This window comes from Moschus berezovskii, chromosome X, assembly GCF_049115385.1.
Source record: "Moschus berezovskii isolate FMDL1 chromosome X, NW_MosBer_1.0, whole genome shotgun sequence".
In the NCBI taxonomy this organism is placed as follows: domain Eukaryota; kingdom Metazoa; phylum Chordata; class Mammalia; order Artiodactyla; family Moschidae; genus Moschus; species Moschus berezovskii.
Window position 1 is genome coordinate 26925939 of NC_142488.1, and position 15229 is coordinate 26941167.

Here is a 15229-nt window from a genome sequence, read left to right on the forward strand (position 1 = left end):
TGTCATATCCCCTGATAACTAGAGAACTTTCTGGCAAAGAGGAGATGCATTAAAAATATTTGTTGAATGAATGAACGTGTTTTTAATTTGCATTATAAGCAACACTTATCAAACTATATGAATAAAATATCAAGTATCAAAGCTAGTCAAATTAACTTTTGATTTTCCTGAATACATGCATTCTGATAGATATAGTAAGAGTTCCACCTTGGGAGCATTTTCTTTATCACTTTGCCATGACTCCAAGATCAAGGTTATCACGTATATGGTGTTAGTTTATTCATAAACTGCTCTCCCTGCACTCTCTGCTCCCTTGCTTTGTCACTTCCTGCTCTCTGAGGGTTTAGAGGCTCCATGGCACCCCTGGGAGTTAACATAATTGTTTGCAACAGAAAGGATACATTTTGCCAATCCTGATGTATTGGAGGTAAGTGAGGAGTAAAGAACCTCTCTACCCCCAACTAGCTTCACCTAGTATACATGGCGGAGAAGGCAATGGCAAGCCACTCCAGTACTCTTGCCTAGAAAATCCCATGGACGGAGGAGCCTGGTAGGCTGCAGTCCATGGGGTTGCTACGAGTCAGACATGACTGAGCAACTTCACTTTCACTTTTCACTTTCACACATTGGAGAAGGAAATGGCAACCCACTCCAGTGTTCTTGCCTAGAGAATCCCAGGGATGGGGGAGCCTGGTGGGCTGCCGTCTATGGGGTCACACAGAGTCGGACACGACTGAAGTGACTTAGCAGCAGCAGCAGCAGTATACATGGATCGGAGAAGGCAATGGCACCCCACTCCAGTACTCTTGCCTGGAAAATCCCATGGACGGAGGGCCTGGTAGGCTGAGGTCCATGGGGTCGCGAAGAGTCAGACATGACTGAGCGACTTCACTTTCACTTTTCACTTGCATGCATTGGAAAAGGAAATGGCAACCCACTCCAGTGTTCTTGCCTGGAGAATCCCAGGGACGGGGGAGCCTGGTGGGCTGCCGTCTGTGGGGTCGCACAGAGTCGGACACGACTGAAGTGACTTAGCAGCAGCAGCAGTATACATGGATATTCTCTCTGAGCCTTTCATTTTTATTCTCCCAAGGAACACACGGTGGTGTCTACTTGCTATATTTCTCACAACTGCTGTGCTCCACTATTAAGAACTAATAATGCTCAAACATTCCAGACCAAAGAAAGCAGAACTGAAATCCTATTTTGAGTCGTTGAAGCTCTATGAGTAGTTCACGTTCCCTTGACTGGCTAGGAAAATAGGCAGTTGTTTGTCAAGTCTTTAAGATAAAAAAGTACATGCAGACAACAAAACAAGCTGAAAAAACCCCATTGAAAAATGAAGCCCGTTGGTGGGTTTGCCTCAGAGCATGTTTTATTGTCAGCTGAATAAATCTGTGAGTATTGTTTCATGACCATATTTAGTTGGTAGATGTAAATAGGGTCATAAAGGAATTACCTCTGAGTATAGCACTCATCATGGGGCTTCCCTGGTGGCTCAGCTGGTAAAGAATCTGCTTGTAATGCAGGAGACTTAGGTTTGATCCCTAGGTCGGGAAGATCCTCTGGAAAAGGAAAAGTCTACCCACTCCAGTATTCTGGCCTGGAGAATTCCACAGACTGTATAGTTCATGGGGTCACAAAGAGTCAGACACGACTGAGCGACTTTCACTTTCACTTCATAGCACACATCATGGGGTTTCCCTGATGGCTCAGTGGTAAAGAATCTGCCTGCAATGTAGGAGACAGGGGTTTGATTCCTGGGTCAGGAAGATCCCCTGGAGGAGGGCATGGCAACCCAGTGTAGTGCTCTTGCCTAGAGAATCCCATGGACAAAGGAGCCTGGCCGGCTGCAGTACATGGAATGGCAAAGAGTTAGACACAACTGAAGTGACTAAGCAGCGTGGCAGCATAGCACTCATCACAATGCCTCATATAGGTGTTCTCATTTCATACATTTTTATGTAGAACTCCATGCCTTATTGGTCTTTTTATATGTAGTACTTATTATTCGCAGGTACTTCAAAAAGGCACTTGAAATTGAGTCGTGGAGTTATATTTTAATTGTTTATCTAGGTTGTAAGCTCTGTAAGGGTTAAAAGCTGAATTTTGTCTTTGAGTCCTTTACATTCCCAGTACATGGCTTGCACATCCAGAAGTCTTCAAAATGCCTTTGTTAAATTGTTTTTGAAGATGGACCAGTTCTCCTGCTCTTGAAACTAATGCAGGAAATATTCCTGATTCTTTTTCTTTTTTTGTGTGATTCTTATAGTCAGAATCTAAATGTCTCTTGTATTAGCTAATTCTCTACTTCGTTATTTTACAGACAATAATATTTCTCTTCTCCAGCTACAAAGAATACTAAATGCTACTGTCCCAAACTTTGATGGGTATCATCATGTATTTTCCATCTAGCATATCAAAGCATTTAATCTGTTATCCTTTTTAATCCTCACACCAAACCATAAGGGGAAAATATCACATTTTATATATAAGGAGACTGAGACTCAGAGAGCTTAAATAAATTCTCTAACTTGCCAAGCCAACCGGGCAGAATCAGGAATTACTAGACTCATGTCTCCCTGAAAACTATGTGTATTATCTTTCTTACTCCACCATAATGCTTCTAAGAAACAGAGTAGAGAAGGCACTACTTAAAATACATTTTTAAAAGTATCTGTGATTTTGAAAGAACAGATTTTTATGGTGGGACAATTTTAAGTATCCAAGAGGTATTGATTATTCTCAATAGTATTTGCGAGACTAAAAATAAATTTTAGAGGTATGTCAAAACAAAGATCCACTCATTCAAAATATTTCATACTTCTCTTCTCTTTAAATTATTAGAAAAAATTGAGAATACTGGCCTCATTACCCTGGTCTTCTGTCACTTTTGCTTTGGAATATGGGATCCTATTTTTTTGTTATTCCATAACCGAAGTGTACATGGCATGGGGAAAAAAGAGAGAAACTTCATCTCTTCATAATTATTTGTGGAATGTTAACACAGAAATTATATTCCTATATACAACTTTGTGTATACCAGCTTCTAGATGTTTCTCTAACTAACAGCTGGTAAGCAGCACAAATGTTCTTTAAAATTTCCCTTCTACTCTGAAGAATGATTTGTCAATCAGGACATATTAATAACTCTGTAAAAGCTTTTTTATTCTAAAATAAAGATTTTAACTTTAAAATAAAAATAATTTTTATTTTAAAATAACTATGTTATCTTTAATGTTGTCAATGGGGTGTTCTGAAAAGTAAAATGAAAACCTGAAGATATATTTTTTGGTGGATGCGTGTAAATATTCCAATGCATAATTAGCCAGAGAAACATCTCTAGTGTACTTGTTGTATATATTTTTTTCATATAAAAATGTGATTAGGGTTTAAAATCAACCCGTGCTTCATATCACTACTGTCAGACTTGCATTATTTTTTCAATGATTTCACCTTTGTGTGTGTGTGTGTGAGACAGAGAGAGAAGGTAGAGAAAGAAAATGCCCCCAAAGGCAGGTTGTTTTCTTGACAATAAAATGTCAGTTGGTCTAGTCATGGTCTAATGCTTATTATCTTTTTTTTTTATTGAACTAGTTTGTTTGAGTTTCCTTCCAGTCCTACTTTTGCCCAAGCAGAAAATGAAGAGGGCTTTATGTTTGTGTGTATGCCATTCCTGCATTTGTTTGCCAGTTCTGTCACCTCGATTCAACTAATATTTATTAAACACCATAAAGTGTCAGGAACATTCAAATAATGGGTAATTCAGCACATTTCTTTTCTTTGTGGCCGCACAATCGGTCACCCTCAAATGACTGTGAAGATATATCTTAGCTTTAATGGTCCTCCCATTTCACAGTCACACGTCAGATCTGAGGTCAGTTGTGCTCTCTGATAGATTCAGTTCACTTTTATCAAAGACAAGTGAATCATACAAGAAACATGCCTAAATGATATCCTCTTATGGCATAATATCAAAACATCGAGATGACAGATTGCACAATATGAGTGCTCTGCTGTAGTAGGTCACTTATTTGCACGTTTCTGCTCTCCTAACAGATTGCTCACACCTTGAGGGAAAACACTGAGCAGGGCTGTACTAGTTGCTTGATGGAATTTTCAAGGATCAGGTGATAAAGAATTGAGAGGCAAAGTTCCAGCAAGGACTCTAGCTAGTCTTTGCTCTGTCACCTTTGGCACACCGCTTGTGCTTTTTGCACCTCAGATCATTGATCTCTAAAACAAGAGAACTGACCCAGCTCAGAATTTTTCCACTATCGCCGTTAACTTCTAATTACTATAAGAGGTAAAGGCAGAAACCAAAGATATTCCAAAGACCCTGTCACAATGCCTGGCACATAACAGTGCCCAATATACAGTACAACAGTTAAGTTGGATTGGAATTTTTTGTTTAAAATCTTGGACAAAATACTGATGTGTAAGATAAATGAAAGCAGAGATATTTTTGTCAAGAGAGGAGTAGGTGGCACAACAAAGTATGAAGTCAACTCCCAGTCCACCCCTTATCTCTGTCTGCATTTCATCTGCCCAGAGGGATGCTATGGAAACCATAGGGCTTTAGGGAACACAATTTAAAAATCAAAAAACTTAATAAGCTTAGAATTTTCTCTGGCTTGAGCATTCTATGATTCCTCTGCTAACTTGGAGTTGTCCCATGAGGATAATATAAAAAGGTCTTAACGATGCAGTACTATGCCATGCAGTGGGTGGTGAATTGGAATGAAGAACCATACAACCATTTTATATTTCTGAACAAATGCCCTATATGGGGATTTTATTATCTTTCTCTACAGATAAATTAGTCTGGGATGTGGTTGAATAGAGAATATTTTTCTCAGCTACTTATTATAACTGCTGAATTGTCTACTTGTAACTATACAATAACAAACTTTTCTAAACTGAGTTAATTTACTGAATAAGCTTGTTATTTTGATACCATCAGTCAGTTCTGTTCAGTCGCATCCGACTCTTTGCAACCCCATGGGCTGCAGCACACCAGGCTACCCTGCCATAGTTGCTTTCAAAGTTTACCGAAATTATTTGATAACCACAGCTTAGGACCTGTGACTTTATTAACCTATTAGTGGTGAACTGCTTTGCCAACATTCAGTGAATAATCAACTTATTTAACTGATAGGAGAATAAAAATCTGTTAAGATCACTTTAGGCAAGAAATACAAGTGTTTAAGGTTAATCAGAGTGATGTCAAATCTTCGAGAAGAATTTCAAAGTAATTTATCTCATCCTATTACCTCAGCTTTCCTCCCCCATTCCTTCCCAGGCCAGTGTTAAATATTAATGAAGATGAATAATGCATTCAATTAGTTATGAACAAAAGCTGTTGATCCTATGTGAGGTTGTTCTTCCAAACCAGGACTCTTAAGGATGCATCTTCCATTTGCACTGACTGTATTTTCTGTGAAAAAGAGAGAGTGGTGAGCTGCCGAAGCAGATTGAATTCTTGAATCCTCTGGTGAGGAAGATATGTGGTTGACTCAGGGCACTGCTGTCTACATCAGCCTTCCAGTTATCAACCACACTAGCATGTCCTCCTGGCAAGGAAGGAAGAAAGCCCTCAATGCAAAATCATTTAATTTTTCAGTCAATTTCAGCAACCCTTAATTGGTCATTTCTGTACTTCCTACAGAGTTGAAGTTGCAGTGGCAGATTTCACAGGGACCTGGCAGGCTTTTTAGTCCAAGAGGGTGAGCAGGGAGTCTTTAATGAAGGATCCCTGACTATTTGCCTAAAGTCCAGATTGTCTAGTTTAGCTCAGGATGAAGTATGCAGTGGGAAAACTATCTTTGAGATGCTTAATAGTCCACTCTTAGATCTGTGTGCTGATCACTGATAGACTGATAAGTGCACAGAGCAGTAATGTGTAGAAGCTAAAAATCAGACAGTATATCATGCAAATTAGCAATAAGTACTATAAAGTGTCACAGATAATAGCAATAAAGGGTTCTGACTAAATGGAAATATCATTTTAAAATATAAATTGGTGAGTATGTGCATGTTGGAGTATGCAGCTTATACTTGTAGTAATGTAATGCCATATTGCTGTTTCATTTATAGGAGATGTATGTGAGAAATATTAATCTAATTACTAAATTAAAAGATGCTTGCTCCTTGGAAGGAAAGTTATGACCAACCTAGACAGCATATTAAAAAGCAGAGACATTACTTTGCCAACAAAAGTCCGTCTAGTCAAGGCTATGGTTTTTCCACTGGTCATGTATGGATGTGAGAGTTGGACTATAAAGAAAGCTGAGCACCAAAGAATTGATGCTTTTGAACTATGGTGTTGGAGAAGATTCTTGAGAGTCCCTTGGACTGTAAGGAGATCCAACCAGTCCATTCTAGAGGAGATCAATCCTGGGTGTTCATTGGAAGGACTGATGCTAAAGCTGAACTGCAATACTTTGGCCACCTCATGCGACAAGTTGATTCACTGGAAAAGACTCTGATGCTGGGGAAGGTTGGGGGCGGGAGGAGAAGGGGATGACAGAGAATGAGGTGGCTGGATGGCATCACCGACTCTATGGACATGAGTTTGGGTGAACTCCGGGAGTTGGTGATGGACAGGGAGGCCTGGCGTGCTGTGATTCATGGGGTCGCGAAGAGTCGGACACCACTGAGTGACTGAACTGAACTGAACTGAAAAAGGAAAACATGGTAGCAATTAAAATATTTGGTAAAGTGCAATCATATATTCATAAGGTCTGAGCAATCTTGATTCTGTACTTCAGCAGTCTCATGTGACCGTCAATTTGGTAGTGTTATATTTGACTCATGTATAATCGAATAGCTTTTCAGCTTGCCTGTACTACCTGCAATATGTAAGTCACTACCTGGTAAAATGCTTTGACACACTACTCAGAGAATGAGAAATGTTTATGAAAATAAACTGTGTTCTCTCCTTCAGTTTATGCAGCATAACTCTAAATCTGTACTGTTATTGTTTTTCAGCCCCTCTGACAGATAAACCACCCAAGCTGTTGTATCCTATGGAAAGTAAACTGACAATTCAGGAGACCCAGCTGGGTGAGTAATTCCTTAATTCTTGTTAGTACACTTTTCTTGTTACATTCTGACCATTACTAAGCCTAGATTGTAGCCTGGTGTAATCCTCTGAGCTAAGCCCATGTTTATTTAAAGGGAGCAAAATTAGAAAATACCAGCAAACATTGCATATTGCATCCCGCCATGCCTGCATTAGGATTAAATTGGACATATGGATGTCAAATCTCATGTGTTATTTAGATGGTTTTTGAGAAATTAGGTGGTTGTTGAGAAATTAGATGGGCTGAGCATTTTGCTGATATTATCTTGTCATTTTATAAGGCTTGAATTGGTTTTAAAACAAGTAATGTGGAACTATTTGACTTATAATACCCAGTAATACATTACAGTTTTTGAAAATTGGGGAAAAGGGTAGAGATTCATTAAAATGAATGACACTATTACAGTTATGGATAATGTATTTATAAAATGTGAGCAAATGGCTTTTGATTAAAGGGCTGAAACAGAAGAATATGGACAGAATATGTTCTGGTGAAAATATCTAGTTGTCCACAAATCTGAATTTTAACGTATTTATCTTACAGTTAAGTCTAGAGTTTCTTAGTCTGACTTATCTATACTCAGTTGTATCAAATTATGGGAAATTTCCCTCTTGTTTATAAATACATACAGCACATTCAATTATATTTTTTATTTGAAATATAGTATGCGTGTGTGTATATATCATAAACTTTAGCAGAAAATTATTTGCTTTTAGTGGTTTATTATGAAAGGTTATAAAAATGTAATTTTAGCCATATATTCATGTTTTTTAAGGAATATTTTGTTACATTAACCGTTTGAAAGTAGAAATGCATTTAATGAATACAACTATAAAACTTGATTGCCCATTCCTTATGTTATCAATGTTGTTATTGTTACTGGGGTGAGAATTTAGATCAAAATTGTAAATCTGTCTTCAAAATGAAGATTACAGATGTGATCATCTTACTAATAGTATATACAAAGTTGTAGTGCAAAAAGGTAAGGTGATGGTTTTAGAGACTATAAAATAATTGTAGTAAACAAATTTCCAACATTGGAAATATTCACCAACTTTCAGGCATGAACATATGTAATTTTTATACAAGTCAAAGCATTAATATGTTTCTTTGCTGATAAGCCCAATCTTTGGATTAAATCCATCTTATATGCAAGTAGTTTTGTAATTGTCATGATTTTGAGGTGGGAGACCACAAGCAACATTAAGGCAATGCTGTATATAAAACAAAATGTTAAAATTGTATCATGCTCTTTATGCATGCTGTGGTATATTGAGGTATATTAGATTTGGTATATTATTAGATTAGGTATATTATTGCTACTTTGAAAAGAAATTTTGAAATATAAATTCTCATATGTGACAATGTTCATATAGACCTTTCAGTAACCCGTAGGAAGATGTATTTCTAAGGAGTTATGCAAAACTACAAATATCTTGTACCAAGAAGGAGTGGTTTATTGTACTAGTTATCTGTAATGAACATTGCCAAAGTGATATTAATTGTATCTCTGATAACATAATTCAAACAATTTTATGAAAGATGGCTGCTCATTGAGTTTCCTTATATTTTCCCTAAATTTTGAATATATCATATTGTTCCCTGCTTTCTACTAAAATGTTCTACAAAATATAATAAATAATTCATAAAGCTCTATTTTTTCAAAAATCACTTTTTTTGAACAAAAATTACAAAAACTAATCAAATCACATCGAAAATGTGAAAATTTTTATGCAAATTAGAAGGTGTGTCTGTATATTTGTTTGAGGAAAAATTGGCATGTCTGTTATCAAAATACTCCAGAAAGATACTCTAATTAATTCCTTTATTGTCACTTTCTAAAGGAACATGAGCTCACTTTAAATTCCAAGTAAACCATAGACATCAACCTGGGACTTATATTCTTCTAGTCAGCTTTTGTTTTATTTTCTGACTCCAGTTCTCCATGTGATAAATCATTTACTAGTTTGAGAAGTTTAACCTTAATCCATGAATTTTTGAGCAACAGTTGATTTGAAATAGCTACCTTTTAGTGTTTTAGCTTTTATAGTATTGAGGTAGATGAACAGCTAATCACAAAGGATAAGTGAAAATAGGAAACAATGTTAAGGACCAAGAAAAGGAAGGACTTGAGATGCCTAAAATATATTTGTTCTCTACAAGGTGTACTTTAATTTTTCACCTCCTTTGGGGTTTGATTTTTGCCTTTTCCAGGTTTGAAAAAGCTATTACTTTCTATAGGCTCAAAATGCATTATCAAATCCTAAGGAAGGGAACTGAGTGAAGAGTCATGGCGGCAGGGGGTAGTAAGGAGGGTGGCCAGGATCAGTGAAAGGGAACCTGTAAGTTATGCCAACTTTCATGAGAAGGTAAAAATCTCCAACAAAGTTTAATTGACCAAGAGCTCAGGGATCTGATTCAACCTTGTCCTAAATTGAGGGTTAACCTCAGTGGTGAATAAAACTGCTATGTGCATTAATTACAAGAGCAATCATTAGAAATTGCACAAAGCTGAGTTAATACATGTCTGATGACCTAACATGAACATCTTGGCTAATTTAAACACATATCTAGCCAACAGATCTCCAGTTTGTGTGTGAATATATAAAACACATTCATAATGACTTAGACAAAAGCACAAAATGCATAGATTCGTCTTCATCTCCAAGTTCTGCTTTCTCTGCTGTTTACTAGCCATGCCTGCCTTTCACTTTCCACATCCCTCGCGTCTTCCTTTTCTTCTAATTCTTTCATCTTCTCAAAACTGAAAAGATTCTCATAGTGATCATTTAAACTGTTTCAGTACAGAAAGCAAAAGGCACCAAAAATTTCAAAATACTTGGGAAAAAAACAATATAATAGTAACTAAACTCATATAAAACATGTAAATTGGGTGGTTTTTAATTTCAATCAGTATGGGGTTACAGCTAGCGATTATAAGTGGCATCTGTATCTTATTTCTAAATGTGAAAAAAAAAGACTGTCGCTTTTAAATAACTTTCAGGCATCAGCAAATATGTGGACAGAACCTTCTTGAGCAAAAGGCCCAGAAATCACACTGTACAGTTCTGAAGGTCAATCCAGGGGGTGAGCCTGACTTACTCTTTTCAGGCAGCTATAGTCAAAGGAATCAAAGGACATATACCATTGTCTTGCTGAACTTGAGCCCTAAGGATGTCAATCAGAGATGTGGTCTTCTTATGGCCAGGAGTCCATTTTCAAAAACTTCTAGTACAGAGGATGTTACATTAATCATTATCAGACTTTCAAAGAGTAGAAATTCATTCCATCCTTGTCCTAGTGAGACACATTATACTTTATAACTTAGAATTTACTGAAAATTATCATTAATTACTCATCTAGATATGAGAAGTACTTTATATAAATTTTGATTTTTTTTGCTTTAAAAATAACTTTATAGGTTAGTTTCATAGGTTAATTACAGATAGACCTTTGGAGGAAATACAGAAAAGAATTGTGTTCTTATACTAAATATTGTAGAAACATTCTGCTCCTATTAAATATTCTCAGAAAATACCCCTTTAATGGCTGTATGACATCCTTGTGAATGTCCCATAACTTCATAGATATTGCTGGAAATTTGGGTTTTTCCAAGTTTCATTATCATAAATAATGATACAGGTATCTTTAGCCACACATTTTCTGACTTATTTCAACAGGACAGATTGCTAAAAGGAAAATTACTGGTAAAAGGAAATAATTTCTCCAAAGTTTCTTGATACATCGTTTCAGAATTCTTACCAGAGAAGTACACACTCTCACTAGAAGTATTAGTGAATTTAATAACTTTTCATTTTTTTGATACATTGCATAAAATATTATATCTTCATAACATAGAGCCCTTAAACAAAAAGCCACTTTCCTCAAGCATCAGAATCACTTCTTCCTTCCTTATCTCAGCTCTTTTTTTTCACTCACTGAGTATGACTGTGGCCTCTTTTTTTCAGGATTATCCACATTTGGAGGGTTTCAAATAAATCTAATCCATATTGTTGAAGAAATATAGAAACTTAATCAAATGTCTGCAGTATCTATCCATTTTTTCTCTTGCTTATCTTAATGCTCAACTGAAAACTTCCTCTAGAGTCTGTGTGTCTTAATATAAGTACACTGTCATTTTGTGATGTGCTTTGGGCATAGGGATTGTCAATAAATACTAATTGACAATAAGGTATACATGTTACAAAGGATACATATCTCCAGATTTTCTGTTAAAAATGTAATGAGACTGAACTGAATAAGCTGTTCAACAGTGCTGTTGTTTTCTTTAATATCCATTTCCTGTTGTTAACTTTGTTAAAAAGAAACCTTGTATATCAGACTGAGTTACAAGGATTCACCAGACATTGCCATCTCAAGGAAAGTGGTTGATGACAATGTTGAAACCTCAGATTTTTAAATGTCTGTCCTTGTAAAGGACATACTACACATGTGACTAGATCGAGTTTAACTACAGGCTAATTAAAATAAAATGTCACACTAGGGCTTAACTAACACATCTTGCTCTGATATGCCATATTATAGTTTGCAGAATTTTAAACTTCAAGCAGACTGAGGGAAAAATGTCCATGTATTATATAATAGATCCTGATTGATAATTTAATAGGAAAACTTTTTGTGATGAAAATTTTATGTTTCATTTCGTTGTTGTTGTTCAGTCGCTAAGTCATGTCTGACTCTGCAACCCCATGAACTGTAGCATGCCAGGCTTCCTTGTCCTTCATTTCTTCCTGAGTTTCCTCAAACTCATGTCCATTGAGTCAGTGATGCCATCCAACCATCTCATCCTTGTCACCGCCTTCTCCTTTTGCCCTCAATCTGTCCCAGCACCATGGTCTTTTCCAGTGAGTCAGCTCCTCGCATCAGGTGGCCGAAGTCTTGGAGCTTCAGTTTCAGCATCAGTGAATATTCTTCCAATGAATATTCAGAGTTGATTTCGTATAGGATTGACTGGTTTGATCTCCTTACAGTCCGAGTGACTCTCAAGAGTCTTCTCCAACACCACAGTTTGAAAGCGTCAATTCTTCGGCTCTCAGCTTTCTTTATGGTCCAACTCTCACATCCATACATGACTATGTTTCATTTACTATCTTGCTAAAGTAAGTGGTTATTGAAACATACTCTGCTTCAATCCTTTATTTGTACTAGAACTTTGTATACATATATATAGTGCATGGAATTTGTTGTATTGCATATATTCTAGTCATTTTTAATCCAAGAAAAGTATATAGGGAATTATTTTATGGAGTGAAAATTAGCTCTCTAAAATTTACTGTCTAGGTCTATATTTTCATAGCTATTATTTTCTTGAAACAGAACACATGCTACCTGAATAGTTACTTATTTAGGAAGACTATTTCCTTTCTCAGGTAGGGAAGTTCTTAATGTCAGTATCCTAGAAACAAAACAATTCAGGTGTTAAATTTGATACCGAATTCTGAAAGTGACACACATTACTGTTGATGCTAAAGAGTACTTTGTTGCTGAGTTACACATCTGATTCAAATATGACCTTCCTTCCCAGAGGTAAGAAAGTCAGGTTTGACTGTTTGGGTTTTTCCATCTGCAGATACACTTCTGGTTGTCATCAGCAAATGGAATCTGTTGACTTTGGTTTTACTGCTTCATGGGGAATGTACAAACCATATTTTCACTGAAAAACTCATATAAAGCACCATAAAACTTCTTTTTCACTCTGAGTAAAAACATTTGTATCTATGTCTTGATTTAAGATGACAAATGATGTACTTGTTGCCCACTTAAGAAAGACATGCAGATCAGCAGAGTTCTACTGCCTGAAATAAAACTTGCTAGACATAAATTAGAGCTTCTGGGAAAATAGACATCATGATTAAAGCGTGTAAAGGCAAATACAGAGTAGTGTTATAATTATTTAAACTAATGGCATTCAGTTCTACTCAGTACAAATTTATTGCACCAGGATGAATGAAAGTAATAACTCTTGACAGCTGTTGTGGTCTGATATCTTATTTTTGAAACCAAAAAGACCTTAAGAATTGTGATTTTTAAGCTGAAGAGGGATATTCTCATATTAATATTTATTTAATATGTCATATCCTTATACAAATGGTAAATCAATAAATGCAAACCAGTATTAATACATTTAGATCATTATATGGCCTAACATGTATGATATGAATAGTGCAGATTCTCAAAATCAGAATCCTTATTGCTAGAGAGGAAGAATAGGTTGGGGGAAAATGCAGCTTTGCATGTTTGCTTTAAAAATTGCTAACTAAAGACCCAGAGATACAGAGAATAAACTAGTGATTACCAGCGGACAAAAAGGGGAAGGGGCCATATAGGAATGGGAGAGTGGGAGCTTTAAAGTATTGAGTGTAAGATAGACTTAAGGGTGCATTGTACAGCACAAGGAATATAGTCAATGTTTTGTAATAACTATATGGAAACTAACTTTTAAAAATTGTATAAACTTGTTTTTAAAAAGCTCAAGACAGGCTGAGTGGCAACAATGAGAAAAAACATACACTATTTTAAAAATAACTTACTATTCTTAATATTAAGTGTCTTATTGCAGTTTCTCAGTCCAGAATAATATATATAGATATGTATATATATATATATATATATATAAAACCTGCTAGCTAAGCAGAAATCACACTTCCTTTTTAAGTATTATATGCTCTAGGCCTACTGCTAGGTCAGGCTTGAAACTCAAAGAAGATGGAGATGAAGGTTAGCACAACTCCTATGGGCCATTGATTTCTGAAAGTTTAGAAGTCAGTTGAAACATTTTTTTAAATGCTTTAAAAATGGAATAGAGAAACTGTAAGCGAATCTGCTTGTTCTTACTTTGGAAAAGGGCCAAAAGAGAGAAAAGGGAGGAAGAAAAAAAGGTCCAGGAAAGAATGTTGTCACTCAGTGCAGTGAGTCCTTGGAAATTTTCACCTCCTGGTGTAGTTCTGGTTTAGTTTGTTGGACACCAACATGAATCATGTAGCTTGCTCTTTTGCTACAGCACCAAGAGTACAGTTTTGTTTGTGGTCAACTGAGAAACTAGATATGTGAAACTCTTCACATTTCTGGATTTTGAAACTTTATGTAGTGGAGGGACTTTGATAGTTAGGGAGTCAAATTCTTCTCCTTAAACCAATGAGAAGACAGAGACCAAAAGTGGCTACATGTTTCTGTATCATAAAATTTGCAAAAACAAAGTTATCATCACCACCATCATCTTTTTTTTCCTTTTTTGTTATTAATCATATGATTATCATGTTATTATTTTGGTACAATCCAGCTCTACCATGTACTTCTGCTAAAATCTTTAACAAATAGCCCTCATTTTCCTAATCAGTAAAAATGATACCGTGATAATACCTAGCTCTGTAGAGTTAGTATGGGCATTTAATGAAGTAACACATGTAAAGATTAGTACATCGCCTGGTATATGTGTAAGTGGTTTCTATATGCTTGCTGCTGTAAGTTGAGCTGTAAGTTGAGCTACACACACAAACACACACACACACAGAATGCTGTAAAAATGAGATTTCTGAAATGCATTTTGAATGCCAATGATTATTTGATTTTGCTTATATTCTTTGATCTTGCTTATATTCAGTAAGTCTGCTACTGTATAGTATAGACAATATTTTAGACAATTTCCATCTCTCATCTAAGAACAAAATATGCATACTAAATTTTTCAACTTAAATGAAACTGTGTCTAAGAAATTATTGACTTTAAATTACTTAATACTTCAACAAATCTATCCAACTTCATGGCCATAACAGAAGAAAATGATTGCCAGCCTCTAAACATTGACCATGTAATGGACACTATGCCACATGAATTTATCAGTAACCATCAAGAAGAAAGTAAGAGTGAAAAAATTACTTTTTCAAGTAAAGAAATTCAGATATGATATTTCTTAAGACAAAGGACATAAGAATAATTTACAAAACAAAGCATCAACCATTATGCCTATCAAGTTCCTCCTGAAGGTTTCGGAAATAGGTCTTATTCATTTTATAGAAAAATACTACTTTTCCTCTGACAAGTACTATTATCACAAAGCTTTCTGAGTCATTCCTAATGATTGCAGTTTACCAGCATAGAAAAATGCAGTGAGTATCCTATGTTAA

At 35.9% G+C, this 15229-nt stretch overlaps 1 protein-coding gene across 1 annotated transcript in view; it reads left to right on the forward strand.

The window, feature by feature from the left end:
* Positions 1 to 15229, forward strand: part of IL1RAPL1 (interleukin 1 receptor accessory protein like 1) — a 712082-nt gene that overhangs the window by 369059 nt on the left and 327794 nt on the right. Inside the window, exon 5 of the mRNA XM_088834257.1 lies at positions 6991 to 7065. Coding sequence (XP_088690383.1) covers positions 6991 to 7065 — 75 coding nt within the window. The remainder of the gene's footprint in view (positions 1 to 6990; positions 7066 to 15229) is intronic.